This window comes from Gymnoscopelus microlampas (assembly GCF_963454915.1).
Source record: "Gymnoscopelus microlampas genome assembly, chromosome: 16".
In the NCBI taxonomy this organism is placed as follows: Eukaryota; Metazoa; Chordata; class Actinopteri; order Myctophiformes; family Myctophidae; genus Gymnoscopelus; species Gymnoscopelus microlampas.
In genome coordinates, this window is record NC_139953.1 from 20,491,881 (window position 1) to 20,506,253 (window position 14,373).

Below are 14,373 nucleotides of genomic sequence, written 5' to 3' on the forward strand. Positions count from 1 at the left end.
TATCACCTTTTTGTTTTATTGCATTATATTATAGACCAATAACATGTAGACCTAAATACATGCAGTTACTGGCTGATTTTAAGACATACTAGTTTTGCACAATTATCCATATCAGACAGAATAATGTCCAATGCCACGTCAGACCAGACTCAGGAAATCCTTCCCTCACCCCAGAACTGGCTAGAGAGGCTCAGTTTTATTGCTAGATACTGCCCTCTTCAGGTTACATACTATGAAAGTATACAATTGCTACAAAGTGTCTGTCTTTGCATTTTAGCTGTAGTCTAGGTTTAAAATCTAGTTTCTACAAAACGTTAGACTATGAATGCAACATTTTGGTGACACTTATAATGCCTTTTCCACTACTTTAAACTGTACTCTACATTATTATGTTGAAAAGTTGTCAGTAGTCTATAGTGCACAGTTATAAATTCACAGCTATAGACCTACATTAAAGTAATCAGTTAAAATCACATACCCTTTAAATGACAAAAACATATATATATCACAGTTTGAATTTAAATTGCAGCAGTTGGGACCTTGTATTTTCTTCCTTTTTTTTTAAATATATAGCATTGCCTTTCCTCCTCACCAATACAATTGTATGGTTAATTTACAGCTTTCACATTGTTGCAACACACTGGTGGAGAAAACAGGACATGACTTGCCTAAGACGGTCATCCCCTCTGTAAGCCCCTTGGGAGAGGCATTTACGCAACATGAGGGTGAGTGAGAGTGTGTATTATTATTATTATTACTGTGTGAGGGCCAAACACTCCCACCACAAGTATAGTAGAATTTGAGAAATACAAATTTCCTGGCACAAGAGAAATGGTTGTTTTATGGCTAACGAATATTAGAGAGAGAGAGAGAGAGAGAGAGAGAGAGAGAGAGAGAGAGAGAGAGAGAGAGAGAGAGAGAGAGAGATCAAATCACTCAATGTTCAGTGCCTGTGAGTTCAGATCAGGGGCCATTGTGGAAAAAACACCTTAGGGAAAAATAGAGAGTGTAGGTGGAGAAGAAACAAACCAGACAGAGAGTGAAAAGGGAAAAAGAAGCAGAGATACAGTTTCAAGTGGGCATTGAATCGAAACCCATAAGCAAGCTCAGATTACCAAGTACATTCCTCTGTCAGATTGTCCTTGAGTCACCTGAACTTGTATTCAGGTTGCTAACGATTGCAGATTACATGGCTTTGTCTATTGGACTCAGTTATTAATATTGTTGCACAGATTAGTGATTTTACCCGTTTAATTATTGTCCAGTAGAAAAACACTATTACGATAAAATAATAGCATGCTCTAGTCTGCTGTGCTGTGGAACCTCATGTACAAAGTAATTTTAATTCTGACAAACCCTGTATTGAGTTTGGTCTGGGTTTTTTCTAAACTGTGGAACCAATAGTGTATTATTTATTATATTTTATTTGATATGGACGATGTTCACTCTTGTTTGTCTTTGTATGTGGGAAAGCATCTGTGTCATTTTAGATTTTTGCATTGGCTATTCAAAGATAGCAGATGTACAAGCTCACAGCGCATCACTTCGTGCCGCACTGCGAGCTTGTACATCTGCTATTTTTGAACATTTTTGAAAAATCTTGAAAGTGTGAGAACTACTGATCTAGAAGGCATTTGTAGAATAGGACTCAGGTCTTAATGGGTTAATAATACAGTTTGAATAGGAGCAGGATTTAATTCATGGTGAAATCCATAATTTCACTTGGGTCAAAGCACATAAAAGAAAATTGATTGGTGGTTTGTTAGGTTGTGCGTACTGCGTACAGGCCAGGGTTAAGCATGACCATGCTTTCCCCTTAGATAAGATATGATAAGATAAACCTCTATTGATCCCTGGAGGAAATGCAGGTGTCATAGTAGCAACAGCAGTAAGAGGAAACAGGACAGGAAAGATTCAGAACAGAACACGAAAGGATTCAAGTGCCAACTACAGTAAAATAAAATAAATATAAAATAAAAGACTTCTTCTAAAAGGTTCTGACACAAGACATCTGTACTGGGTCTCTGAATGAATGGGTTAACTTATGTACAGTTTATCAATAAATATAAGTATAAATGTACATTCTTCTATCACCAATGAATATATGAATGATTATACATCTATTGCCAATGATAGTTGGATATACAGTATGTACAGACTATCAGCAGTGAATAAGAGAATGTATTGTCAACAAAGGCTTCAGCAGTGAGTATCTGTGTAATATCTGTACAGTATAATATCAACAGTATTAATAATGTATATAAGAATGACTATTACATAAGTCTCTCATCAGTTATCCTTAACAGGCATCTGCCCAGGGTTCTGTAGTGTAGAAGCCCATGTGCAAGGGCCCCAGAGTCAAAGCAGGAGTCAGTAATCCAAAATAACACTGTTCCAGAGTCAAAGCAAGAGTCAGTGATCCAAAATAACACAGTGCCATAGTCTGAGCGGGAGTTAGTTAGTTATCCAAAATAACAGTGCCAGAGTCTAAGCAGGAGTCAGTAATCCAAAATAAAAGATAGTGCCAGAGTCAAAGCAAGATAGTGCCAGAGTCAAAGCAGGAGTCAATTTCCCAAACGACAGACACTAGTGCATTATATGGGGTTCTCATATGGGTTAAGCTTGGTTGTGGAGCCTGACGGCACAAAGGACTGTCCATGTCCCTTTGTGGTGTGCCAAGGCAGGATGAATCTGTGGCTGAATGTGCTCTTCATCCTGGCAAACTCATCATAGAGGGGATGGGAGGGGTTCTCCAGGTAACGTCCAGCTAAGTCCAACTGTGGAGCTAGGCTTCCTCACCAGCTTGTTCAGTTTGTTGGCATCCCTTGTGTTGAAGTTAACCCCCAACATATACCATGGCAAAGAAGAGGATACAGGCTACTACAGACTGGTAGAACATCTTCAGCAGCCTGTTGCACATGTTGAAGGACCTGAACCTCCACAAGAAGAACAGCTTGCTTTGTCCCTTCCATTCGAGGGCCTCAGTGTTAGCCTGGTTCCAGACAAATCTGCCATTGCAAAAAAAAATTGCCCTTGGCAGATTAGGTCTGGCCCCTCTCAATAGAGATTTTATTTCTCTCCCTCCAAAGTTGTGAGGGACCAATCAGAACCCAGTATGCAAATATGGGGCGGGTTTATCACCAGAGGCATTTTTTTAATTTGCCCCTCGGAAATGCAGGTTCCACACAGAGATTCCAGACTAATATCTACGCAGTGATATTAGTCTGGCCATGCCAGGCTACCTCAGTGTTGTCAGTCCGCCGGTTGTTTATTGTTCATATGTAGCCTACTCCCAGGAACTTGTAGGTGCCCACCATCTCCACCTCCTCCTTGGCGTGTTTTCTTAATCAAGATCCCGTAACTTTTTCCCAGTCTCTTTAGCATTTTTGCAGCTGTATAGCCATTTGATAATCCTCGCATTGCGCTCAATGACTGAGGTCTCCTGGCGAATATTTTCATGCAACTCCTCTTCCAGTAGGCCATCACTGTCACCACTATTCCTTGAGAAACCATCGTCTGATTGGGAGACACTGGCACTCCGTACATAGACAAGGTCACCTGAGTGTGCTGAAAAGGTATCTCTTCCCATTGACTCAATGACCTCGCCATCCAGCCCGCAATACTTGAAGAAAGCATCAAAGTCTGCAAAGTTTTTAGAGTATCTTGAGCTGATATCAGAATGAGAACGGCTGACTCCTTTGCAATTCCTCCTCTTTACCTCAGCAACTAATTTATGAGCAGGCTTATTTTTAACACCAAGAGAAACTTGTGTGACAGGGTTACTATTCTGTGTCCTCTCTTGTTCTCTAGAGTCACTTTGCTGTGTATTTTGTGTTAAAAACTTCTCAGATTGAGAATCACTGGCATCTGACATTTTATCGCAAGGCTTACATTCCGTATCCGTTACCACAAGCAATGGCAGTTTATTCACAGTAGTGAGCAATAACCTGCGTGTTACATTTTGCTTATGTCTCTCATTTGGTGACCTTTTCAGCAACTCACACTTCTGCCGGTAAAGTAGAATTGAGTCTGGTCGTTTTTTGGAGCTGGACCGACGCACAGCGTTGTCCTGTCCTGAGTAGCAGCTTAGCACATTACCTGTAGCCACAGGCGAATTCCTGTTTGTGACAATCCTGCCACTACGGTTAGAGGACCCGTTACTACTCACAGAGGCTGATCCAATACTAATTACTGGCTCTTGTATTGAGTTAGCCACCTGTTGACTCTTGACATATTTTAGTTTGCTTGCAGCAAGTCTCTCCACGGCGCTCATGCCTTCCTTCATCTCAGCTTCCAGTTCAAGTTGCTTTCTAAGGTATACGGGACCTTTCTCAAGAATCTTTGTGGTATCTATGTCGCTTGTTGCCTCCATCCTGTCTTTATGAATGATCCAAATGAGTCTCTCAAAGCAAAGTGGGTAAATCCGTTATGTATATACTGTAGCTTCTGCAAAAGTTGAAGGTAACAAGTTTAGAATTCCAAACAAGCCACTACCTCTGCCTGGGCATGTTACACAATGGGTGCGTTCACCTTTTCTGTCCAAACACTCCTTAGACTACCCCACCCATCCCACGGCAGGCCTGTCTCAGCCAAACACAGGGCTGTTCAAAGTACACCTGATGACATCACAAACGACTAGAGTGAAAGTTGACACTGCGGCCTGGTGTGTTTTTTCTCTGGTAGCAGGCATGTGTGCCATAACATCTCTCTCTCTCTCTCTCTCTCTCTCTCTCTCTCTCTCTCTCTCTCTCTCTCTCTCTCTCTCTCTCTCTCTCTCTCTCTCTCTCTCTCTCTTTGAAGAAGAAGAAGAAGAACACATGTTTCTATTTTAGTCAACACTCTTATGAGTCAGATTACTCTTACACAGTAGGTTGGGAGCTACCGTAGATTCACTGCAAATTAATGGATCTGAGGCTGTTCCCAGTTCCTTTATTCACACACACACACACACACACACACACACACACACACACACGCACGCACGCACACACACACAAACACCTACACCTTGTGTGAATTTCATAGAGGTGTCAAAAGCAGATGGGGTGTGACCCGCAGTAATTATTACTTTTCTAAACCATCAAAACAATATTTTCTATTGTGCCACAGTTATAATGACTCAAGTAGGGTCGAGGGAGGAAGTTCTATGGTGCCATCTATGGGCTTAATTGCTCAATAACTGTTTACTGTTGACTGTCTGTAGGCAGAAAGATAACAACTGTTCTAGGTGTGTATGACCGTTCTGTATAATTTCTTGCAAAGTGTGTGTAGAATGAGCACAGTTTATTTTGCAGCATGAATCCTGTACAATCTTTGTACCTGGTGTAAATACCTAAATACAAGTAAATACCAAAATAATAGCAACACACGCATAACATGTTTTTATACTTGACTATGTGACATCAGTCTTTCAAAGGAAATAATTGTTTTATGAAATAAACTCATTTTTGTAATTTTATTTAGCAAATGCAAAGTAAGTAAGCCTCCTGGTCTGCTGTATGCTGTATGGAGGGTGACTAATCCTCCTTTCAGTCTTTGGGAGAGGACACATTTCAATGATGTGCTCCATTGTTTGCTCCTCTCCACAAGCACACAGTGAGCTTTGGCTACTGTGTGCTTGTGGAGAGGAGCAACAAGCACACAGTAGCCCAAGCCCACTGTGTGCTTGTGGAGAGGAGCAACTGTGTGCTTGTGGAGAGGAGCAACAAGCACACAGTAGCCCAACCCCACTGTGTGCTTGTGGAGAGGAGCAAACAATGGAGCACATCACACATTATTTTTGTAATAATGGCAGTGGCAGAAAATCCCATGAAGTTGTCAACAGAGCAGAAATCTGCTGAGATCTTATCTTCTAAGTCAGACTGAATAGAGTAGACCATACCATGAAATGTGTACAAAACACACAAAACCAACATTCTTGGTAAATATACTCACTCACTGATTTTCTGGGGCATTTCCTTTGAGTGAGAGGAAGAGAGAGCCTATATGCACTGAACTCCATATCAAAACAGCTCAGAGTGAACCAAGAGGTATGATAGACCCCAGAGAGATGTAAAAAGAGAGTGGAGACAGACAGCAGAAGTCCAAAAAGCTTGATTGTCATGGTTCACGCAGACCTCAGATAGGACTAGTTTCATGTTTCATTGATTCAGATGGGCTGATAATATGCAATATCATTATTTAATCATCACAAAAGGCCTATTCTGCTGTAACTCTACTGTGCTGCTACTTTTGTTTGCGGCTAACTTCTGGGAACTACTGAGAGGCTCCATATGATCCGCCATGGCTGTAAAACAAAAATCAGTCCATTGAAGTGAACAGAGATGTCAGAACTCCCTCTTTACATGGCTGTGTTAGTTCCATTTCACAGCAGCCAGGTAAACCGAAGTTAATAACATGAATGTGTCTCTTAGTGTTACTATGTGACAGCAAGGACAGCTCCTGTACAATTATAACACCCGGAATTAGTCATTATTTTCAGCTGTGTTTACCTGTCAAAATGTCTGCTCTGAGAAGGGTCCTTGTGAGCTGCCAGCTGTCTGCTGTCAAGGACTTGATAAATCCCATGGACCTTTAATTGTAATGGTTGGAAATTACTGGGGAGGGGAGGGAGGATTGCATTAGTGATGTTAAGGAGACAAGTGTTCCCTCTTTTCTCCCTTCATCTGTAATTGAAAACACATATTCAATAAACTAGAACAAAAAAAACATCTGTCCAATCCAGATTTATCAAACTTAAAACAACAGAGGGCAGCACTTGAATGCATAGTGACAAATCATGGACTACTTTCCTGAATACTGAATCAAGTGGTGCCACAGTCAAGCCCTTTACATCCTGGTGGAAGGAGACCTCTAATCTCTATCCTTACACAATAATATTGTTTTATGCCTCATTTGTGATTATTGGTTTAGCTGAGGCATACATGTAATTGAAACAAAACAATAAAGTAAATCTTTATTTTTATTGAACCCATTCATGTAAATTGAGTGGACAAATGTTTCTCAATGCGTGTATACAATTGCACATAATTCATATGTATATAATGTGCTTTGTGTTGATTACATTTATTCTGCCAAATAATCTTCTTGACTTTGGCTTCCTCAATGTATACAAAGCTCTTTGGGGGATTTAACAGTGTTTTCTTGTACTTATCCTCACTTACCCTCTGTTCCAAATTAATAATAGATTGTTGGAGATAAATTCTCTGAGACTCAAGGCAGAGATATGGTACTTAATATTATGTGACTGATTTCTCATGAGTTTGTAAAAAAAAAAAAAAAAAAAGATAACTCGTTTTTTCTGTTGATGTAGGAATTGTTGGACAATGGCCAGTCTCAAAAAGATGAGACATATTCAACATGCATGCACTCAGAGTCACAGACATCTGCAGTTACTGTACACTCACAGGAAGATGTTATCATTTCCTAGAACTGAATGAGGGTTGAAAGGAGTTGATGTGTTGAACATGAAACAAGTACCAAGACGAATCCCTGGCCGAGCTGGCCTTGTGTGATCACCTTTCTCTGTGTGTGTGTGTGTGTGTGTGTGTGTGTGTGTGTGTGTGTGTGTGTGTGTGTGTGTGTGTGTGTGTGTGTGTGTGTGTGTGTGTGTGTGTGTGTGTGTGTGTGTGTGTGTGTGTGTGCGTGTGCGTGTGTGCGTGCGTGCGTGCGTACGTGCGTCTGTGCATGCATGCCTGTGTGGAACCAAAGTGTACTTTAGATGGTAATAATTCCCACATTTGAGCAGTTTGTGTCAGGAGCTGAGGAATGGAATAGATTCATGTCCCTTCTTCTGCTTCTAATAACAGAGAAAGCAACAGTGCTTTTTGATGTACAGTAATACTCCATACTGTACTTGTTCTTTAAAACCATTTTACATTAGTTTTACATTACTGGGTTCAATACAAAAACCGCAAAGTCCGCAAAAAATGTGTGAAATGGTAGCCATAACAAAAGCAATGTGTGAGTAAAGTTTTTGTCAACCTCTACTATTCAAACACAATACAAAACTACTTAAGTCAAATACATCTGTAGTGGTTGCAATATATTGATATGGTTTTCATTAAAGTGAACTGTCTTGATTTGTATGCTCAAGATCTAAAATAATTGAATCAACACTTGAGTTCAGCTCAAATAAGCTGTGGAACGTTATGTAAAACACTGTACATTCTAAGTTTACTTTAAGGCCATTCATCATACCAGAGTGTTTATATTGGACACTGGTGTGAAGCAATATGGTCATTGGACAAAAAGTAATTCAGAGTTTTGCAAGTACAGTAAGTGGCATTGTGTTACAGAATAATAACTGCGTAAATATGTCTCCCTGCTGTCTTTTTGGTTATTATTCCAATCGGTCTATTGCAGTGATTCCCAAATGGGGTCAGGCTTGAGGAGGGTGGCAAAGATCACAGGGGGGAGGCAAAAAGTTTAAACATGTTGCAAGACATCATAATAAATAAGTCCTTGCATTCATCTAATGTCTCTATTTAACATAGCAAACTCCAACATGTAACATTGAACATTGTTGTAAAGTAGTACACTGTTAATTTTGTGTGCACACATGTCTCAGCTTTTCTTTGTACGAAGGGGGGCTCCAACGATGGGAACTACTGGTCTGACGCCTGTTTTTATGTTATTACGTTTTCGCCCCTGTGTGTGCGTGTGCGTGTGCGTGTTTGCACACACACTCCTTCCTTGGCCTTCTGGAGTGTCACACTCCAGAAGGCCAAGGAAGAACCTCAACCCAACATTTTTCAAATGGGACTCATGGTGGCACTAACAGGCCACTTCACATTTTGGCCAACAGCTCTGAACTGTTTCTTACAACAAACACAAAGAACAAATCACACTTTCCCCTCACATAGGCCCATTTCCGCCTGACAAGATTTTCTACAATTCGGCATTTTCTTCAAAACACACTTTATGATAATACTTTTTGTCCAAAACTCACGTCAATCTTTACACATAATCTCTGGAGTCATGTGATCAAGATGTATCAGATCTTTTCAGATTCCATTCTAATTGGCAACGATTTCCTTCCAAAATTTGCGGGAGGGCCCATTTAGCAAAAAAATCCACAAATCATGAACGCAGCATCCGATCTGCCTCAAATGTGAATCACTCATTGAGGGGCCTCTAAACAACACCAAACAAAGCCAAAAGCGATTTCCCTTCCACCCATAGGGACCCCACAAATGCTGCAAATGTCATTGTTTGTTTTTTCCCCGCCACATTAGGCACACATCTTCTCGTGAGTAATGTGACAATTACTGACAAACAGGGTTTTGATATACTCCACACCGTTTGACTGTGATTGCCTTCACAAATGTGTAGGCGGGCCCATTTCTTTCACAAAAATGTCATGAATCCAAATTGGAGCCTATTCAGCTCACCTTCGCTTTCACTTATGCCCATAGGGGGTGCCACAAACTTGCACAGTTGTACCATCTGTTGTACAAACTATTAGCTATAAGCTTCCTTGTGTCCTGATGGCTGCATCCCACGACTGACACAGCCCTGGGTAGGCCACCCAGCCTGGCAGAGATGTGCGCTCCAAGTAGTGCACTTTTCTAGTTTATGCTCCATCACACGATGACGCTGCATGCTGAAAATAGTAGACCTACAAGCTTTGTTGCATCCGCAATGTGTTGTGAGCTTGTAGGTTGGCTATTTGTGGGGTACGACACTATCATGCTACAAATTATGAATTGGGCATAACCCTTTAAAACCGGGAAAGCATCTGTGTCATTTTAGATTTTTGCGCTGGCTATAAAAAGCGCGTCACTTTGTGCCGCGCTGCAAGCTTGTACATCTGCTATTTCTCTTTTTAAAATCTCTTTATTATTTTTTTTCAGACAGTAAAGACAGGGGCATCATATCAAATATTGAAAACAAAGAGGTCTGATTTTTCTTGACAAAAAACAACAACGAATAAACACAACAAAGCACAACAAAACAAACAGTAAAATAGATCTGCTATTTTTGAACATTTTTGAAACATCTTGAAAGTGTGAGACCTACTGATTTAGAAGGCATTTATAGAATTGCCCTCAGGTCTTATTAAGTGGTGATTGATTTGAAACCTATGTCCAATGTTTAAAACATTGACCATGACCTGCAGCTGATAACTTAAACGGTCTGCAGAACCACATCTGAATTTTGTCTCACAGACCATGGAGATGTGATATCCAGATGCGAGAGGATTTAGCCTACGTAGACCTGCTGTGTGAACCTGCAGAGCAGGCACACCGTGACTACACAATATCCACACCGGAACTCACACATAAATCTGTACCGTGTACACTTTTTCTGGCCTCATAAGAGGCAAGAACATGCTTAAACAACATACTACCAACCTCACTATCCACCATCCCTTCTCTTATGCATAGTGTAACTTTGCTACGTGGTCATTGCAACATGTTCATAGCTTGTTTTGCTGCTGCGGCTTCAATGACGACCGGAAGTCACACGACACATGTGACATGGTTGAGAAAAATATATCAGTGAAAAATTGCTTGAAAAATTATGTTTAATTGAAATTGTCACACAGTATGACTTCAACAACTTAGCACATTGGCACTCTTGTAGCACATTTAATTCATAAAATAGACTAGTTGAGACTTTGTTTGTGATTATTAGAAGAAAGGAAAAAAAACAGATCAGGTAGAGGGGTAAAGAGGTGTGTGTGTGTGTGTGTGTGTGTGTGTGTGTGTGTGTGTGTGTGTGTGTGTGTGTGTGTGTGTGTGTGTGTGTGTGTGTGTGTGTGTGTGTGTGTGTGTGAGTGCGTGTGTTGTGGCAGGGGCGCACATGAGCACTGAGACCAGTTGGTTGAATGAATCACCAGTCCCCTGAGCCCCAACGCTCTCTTGTTTGCAATTCATATTTTAACCTGGTTCTAGGAAAAAACTATATTGTGCCTCTTAATGTGACACTGTTTGCATCATCGCTTAATTGTAGATTTTAGTGAGTCATTCACAATAATTAGCATCGCTCATTGAGATGTGAAAAAGACTGGCTGACTCAATTAAGAATGGCTTGCAAATTATGAGATGTAATTGCTACAAGCATCCTTTGCTTGTGGTTATCGGCTATGAATGTTATTATGAATATTATGTAACTGATCATGATGATTATGCATACAGTACTAATTGCTGAGACTATGAGGTCATTTACCACTCAATTAGTCTCAGACAGTGTCAATTAAGACAAACTCGTCTTACTGTATTACAGAAAACAAATGTGTGCATGTGGAACGTTAATTTCATTTTTCTTCTTTTCTTGGCACATAACTTTTTAAATGTCCCATTTTTAATCTGTCACACATTTTGTTTTGCTTTAAGTCACAAAATTAAATCAGCTTAAATTTCAAATATCTTGGATGAGTGTTTGGCAAAAAAGTCACACAACGTGATACTCATCCATCACTCACACAGCAGGAAATAACCAATGTGGTCTGCTGTCCAGTGTCCACAGGCTGCCATAATAAAGTTCCCTATAGCGCTAGCTTGCATGCTTGAATTAAAGTAAAACAGAAGGTGCTGAGCAAATGATCATGTCTGGTATATGCCTGACTGTAATTACAAAGCTATGGTCAATAGAAATCCTCTTTATCGACGGACAAGGTAAGAAACACCAATAGAAAATGCACCAAATGTGTTTAATCATGTTTGAGTGTACAAAGGGAAGACTTTTTGAGACCAATAATCATTGCTTTTGACTAAGACATATGTCCTGTCGTAGTTGCTTTGTCCAAACCAAAGTGAAATAAATGATCCACTATGCTGAATAAAAATTATCTGCAAAGAATTAATCATTGAACGAAACCAAATGTTACCATACTCCAAAGACATTTACACAAGTGAACAAAAGAATGCCAGTGCTTGAAGCTCTGTAATGCCATTTTTAGAATCTAAGCAGCCATCTTAAAGTCTGAGTATATTTCAAATCATTATGACATTGCCAGTTAATGAGATTAACAGAGAGCAAATCTTAAGGATTAAAAGATAGTAACAAGAGTTTTTTTTTTCCAAGCATCCCAATAAACAAGAGTTGAATGAGAAAGTCATAAATTACATGTGAAATCAGTAGATCAGACCAGACAAGTGGCAAATCCCTCTTCTCAAATATGTAAACTTGAGCCCTCTTGAGAATATCCTCATGTTGGGGTATTGACTGAACAAAAGTTCAGCAAAGGTTACACATTGGCCAGATGATGACAGTAAAAAAACAGGGATGGAATGATTTAGAAAATGCTAAGATGATTAATGAATACGGATTATCCAAAAGAAATCAACATCAGTTGTGAGAAAACAAACAGAAGTTTGATGAGACCAGTGGGAATTAAATTAGGGCGTTAAATGTCAGCCAGTATTCCCTTGGATCACCACCATCAGGAGGTGGAGCAGGCAATCAGTGACAATTTATATAGATCTTTTTCAAACCAATAAAAGCCACATGCAGTGTAATAGCTAATTAACTGTACTTCAAATCGGTGAAGATAGTGTGCTGAAACTCAAAGAAATAATTTTTAAAAGCTTATTCTGCTGATAAGAGAGTATTTGTTTAGGGCCTAAACAAATACTGTATATATTTGAATAGACTAAACTTTAGGCTATTAAAATATTGCATACTATTATTTTGCTCTGAGAAATTTGCATCAGACCCCTTTTAACAGCAGGCGTCTGGTATTAAAATACTGACATGGGTATAGAGCCTCCAATAACATAGACATTTTTTTAATGTATTTTTAAATTTTTAAGAATGGTTTTGCAAGGATTTGCTTTAGCTTGAGAAAGCTCTCTCTATGGGTTGCCTGGTGAATCACCTGGTAAGAGCGCATGCCACATAAATAAAGCTAACATCCTTCCCGCAACATCTTCCATTGTTATTGGATTTGTATCTGTCAGCTGCACATGTTGGAATAATAAGTATGACAAATCTCCATGAATATGAGCCCACATCATAGAACAGTAAACTTGTACAACAGGGAAAATGTAATCTGTAAACCACTTATTGCCAGGATTTTCTCATAGTCATAGCATGACTAAGGTCAAAATTACTTCAGCTATTGTATTCAGAAATCTGAAGGAAGGGACAGCCGGGTGGTGTAGAGGGAAAACACACCCACCACCACGGAAGCCTGGGTTCAATTACCCAACTTGGCCGGGTGCTCCAATGAACACAATTGTCCTCGTCGTTGGGACACCTGTTCACATTTATTCATTTCTGTGCACATGTTCTTGGCAATGACCAAACTGGGAGAAAATGGGAAAGGATGAAAAGTTCTTTCAAATGCGCAGCTCAAAAAATATGACATAAATAGGGTAGGGTAAATTATGAATAAATGTCCAGCCTCATGCAACATAGAATGCCAGGGTGAAACTATATTCATCACATACAGTACCCACTGTGCTGGGCGATATAGTACATACAGTTTGTTTATATTAAAATAAACAAATTACATATGGATTCAAATATGGATTTCCTGAAGCAAATCTGCTGATTTACATATTAGCTGGCCAAGATTAAAAAAAAGTGACAAAGAATTATGTACTGTATGTCCTGATGCCAAAAAAGTTAATATTTCATGAGAATAGGATATATCTGTATGTTAGCCCAAGATCTGAGGCTTCTCGTAGACAGGACATCCAAATTGAGCAGTGGGATTTGTTTATTCAATCTGGGACCAAACACAAATGCATTAAACTCAAGGAGAAGGCAGACTTTGTACCAGATTTTGTCAAAACTTAGTCTGCCATGCTTTGTTTGTCATTGATTCTGTTGCTATTCTCCTGCTGTCATTTCAGATCCAGTCGCTCCCTCATTTAAAAAAAATCTACATTTTAATATAGCAATGCATTGATATTAAAAAGAAAATGTACTTCGTAGTTTGTAATATGTACTTTTCAATACTTGAGTGTTTACTCAAGTATATATGTACTTTGTCCACCACTATAGTGTTTTCAGCTTGAATTTGATGTGGTCTGTTGTACAGTATGCTTGCCTGTTCCTGACCAGACCTCTGACCCGTTGACAGCTTTCAGGTTTTTGGATATCCTTCCAGATCGGATTTGTTTGCCTCACGGACGGATTACCCAGTTTGATTACCTTCGCCTACCCCATATCGGATTTGTTTGCCTTATGGACTGGTTACCTAATTTGACCTCTTGCCTGTTTTTGACGTCATGCTTTGTAAAAAGGCATAGCTTCTGAACTGACTTGCGCAAAACCATGAAACTTTGTGTAAAGGTTCATGTCATGCATAGATGTCATGTGGCCAAGGAGTTTAGAAAGAGGCGTGTCACAAATACCCTCTTCCTGTGAAAAATAGTAGTATAACACGTGCGCAGTTCAAACTTCTTCTTATCTGCCAAT

The 14,373-nt window shown here is 39.7% G+C and overlaps 1 protein-coding gene across 1 annotated transcript; it reads right to left on the reverse strand.

Annotated features, from left to right (window-relative positions):
- Nucleotides 1–835: 835 nt before the first annotated feature.
- Nucleotides 836–4,507, reverse strand: fam110c (family with sequence similarity 110 member C). Its single transcript, XM_084083148.1, has 2 exons — nucleotides 3,243–4,507; nucleotides 836–2,980 (listed from the first exon to the last, which is right to left on the reverse strand). The coding sequence occupies exon 1, from the start codon at nucleotides 4,370–4,372 to the stop codon at nucleotides 3,344–3,346; it is 1,029 nt and encodes a 342-aa protein (XP_083939274.1). The 5' UTR covers nucleotides 4,373–4,507; the 3' UTR covers nucleotides 836–2,980; nucleotides 3,243–3,343.
- Nucleotides 4,508–14,373: the final 9,866 nt, after the last annotated feature.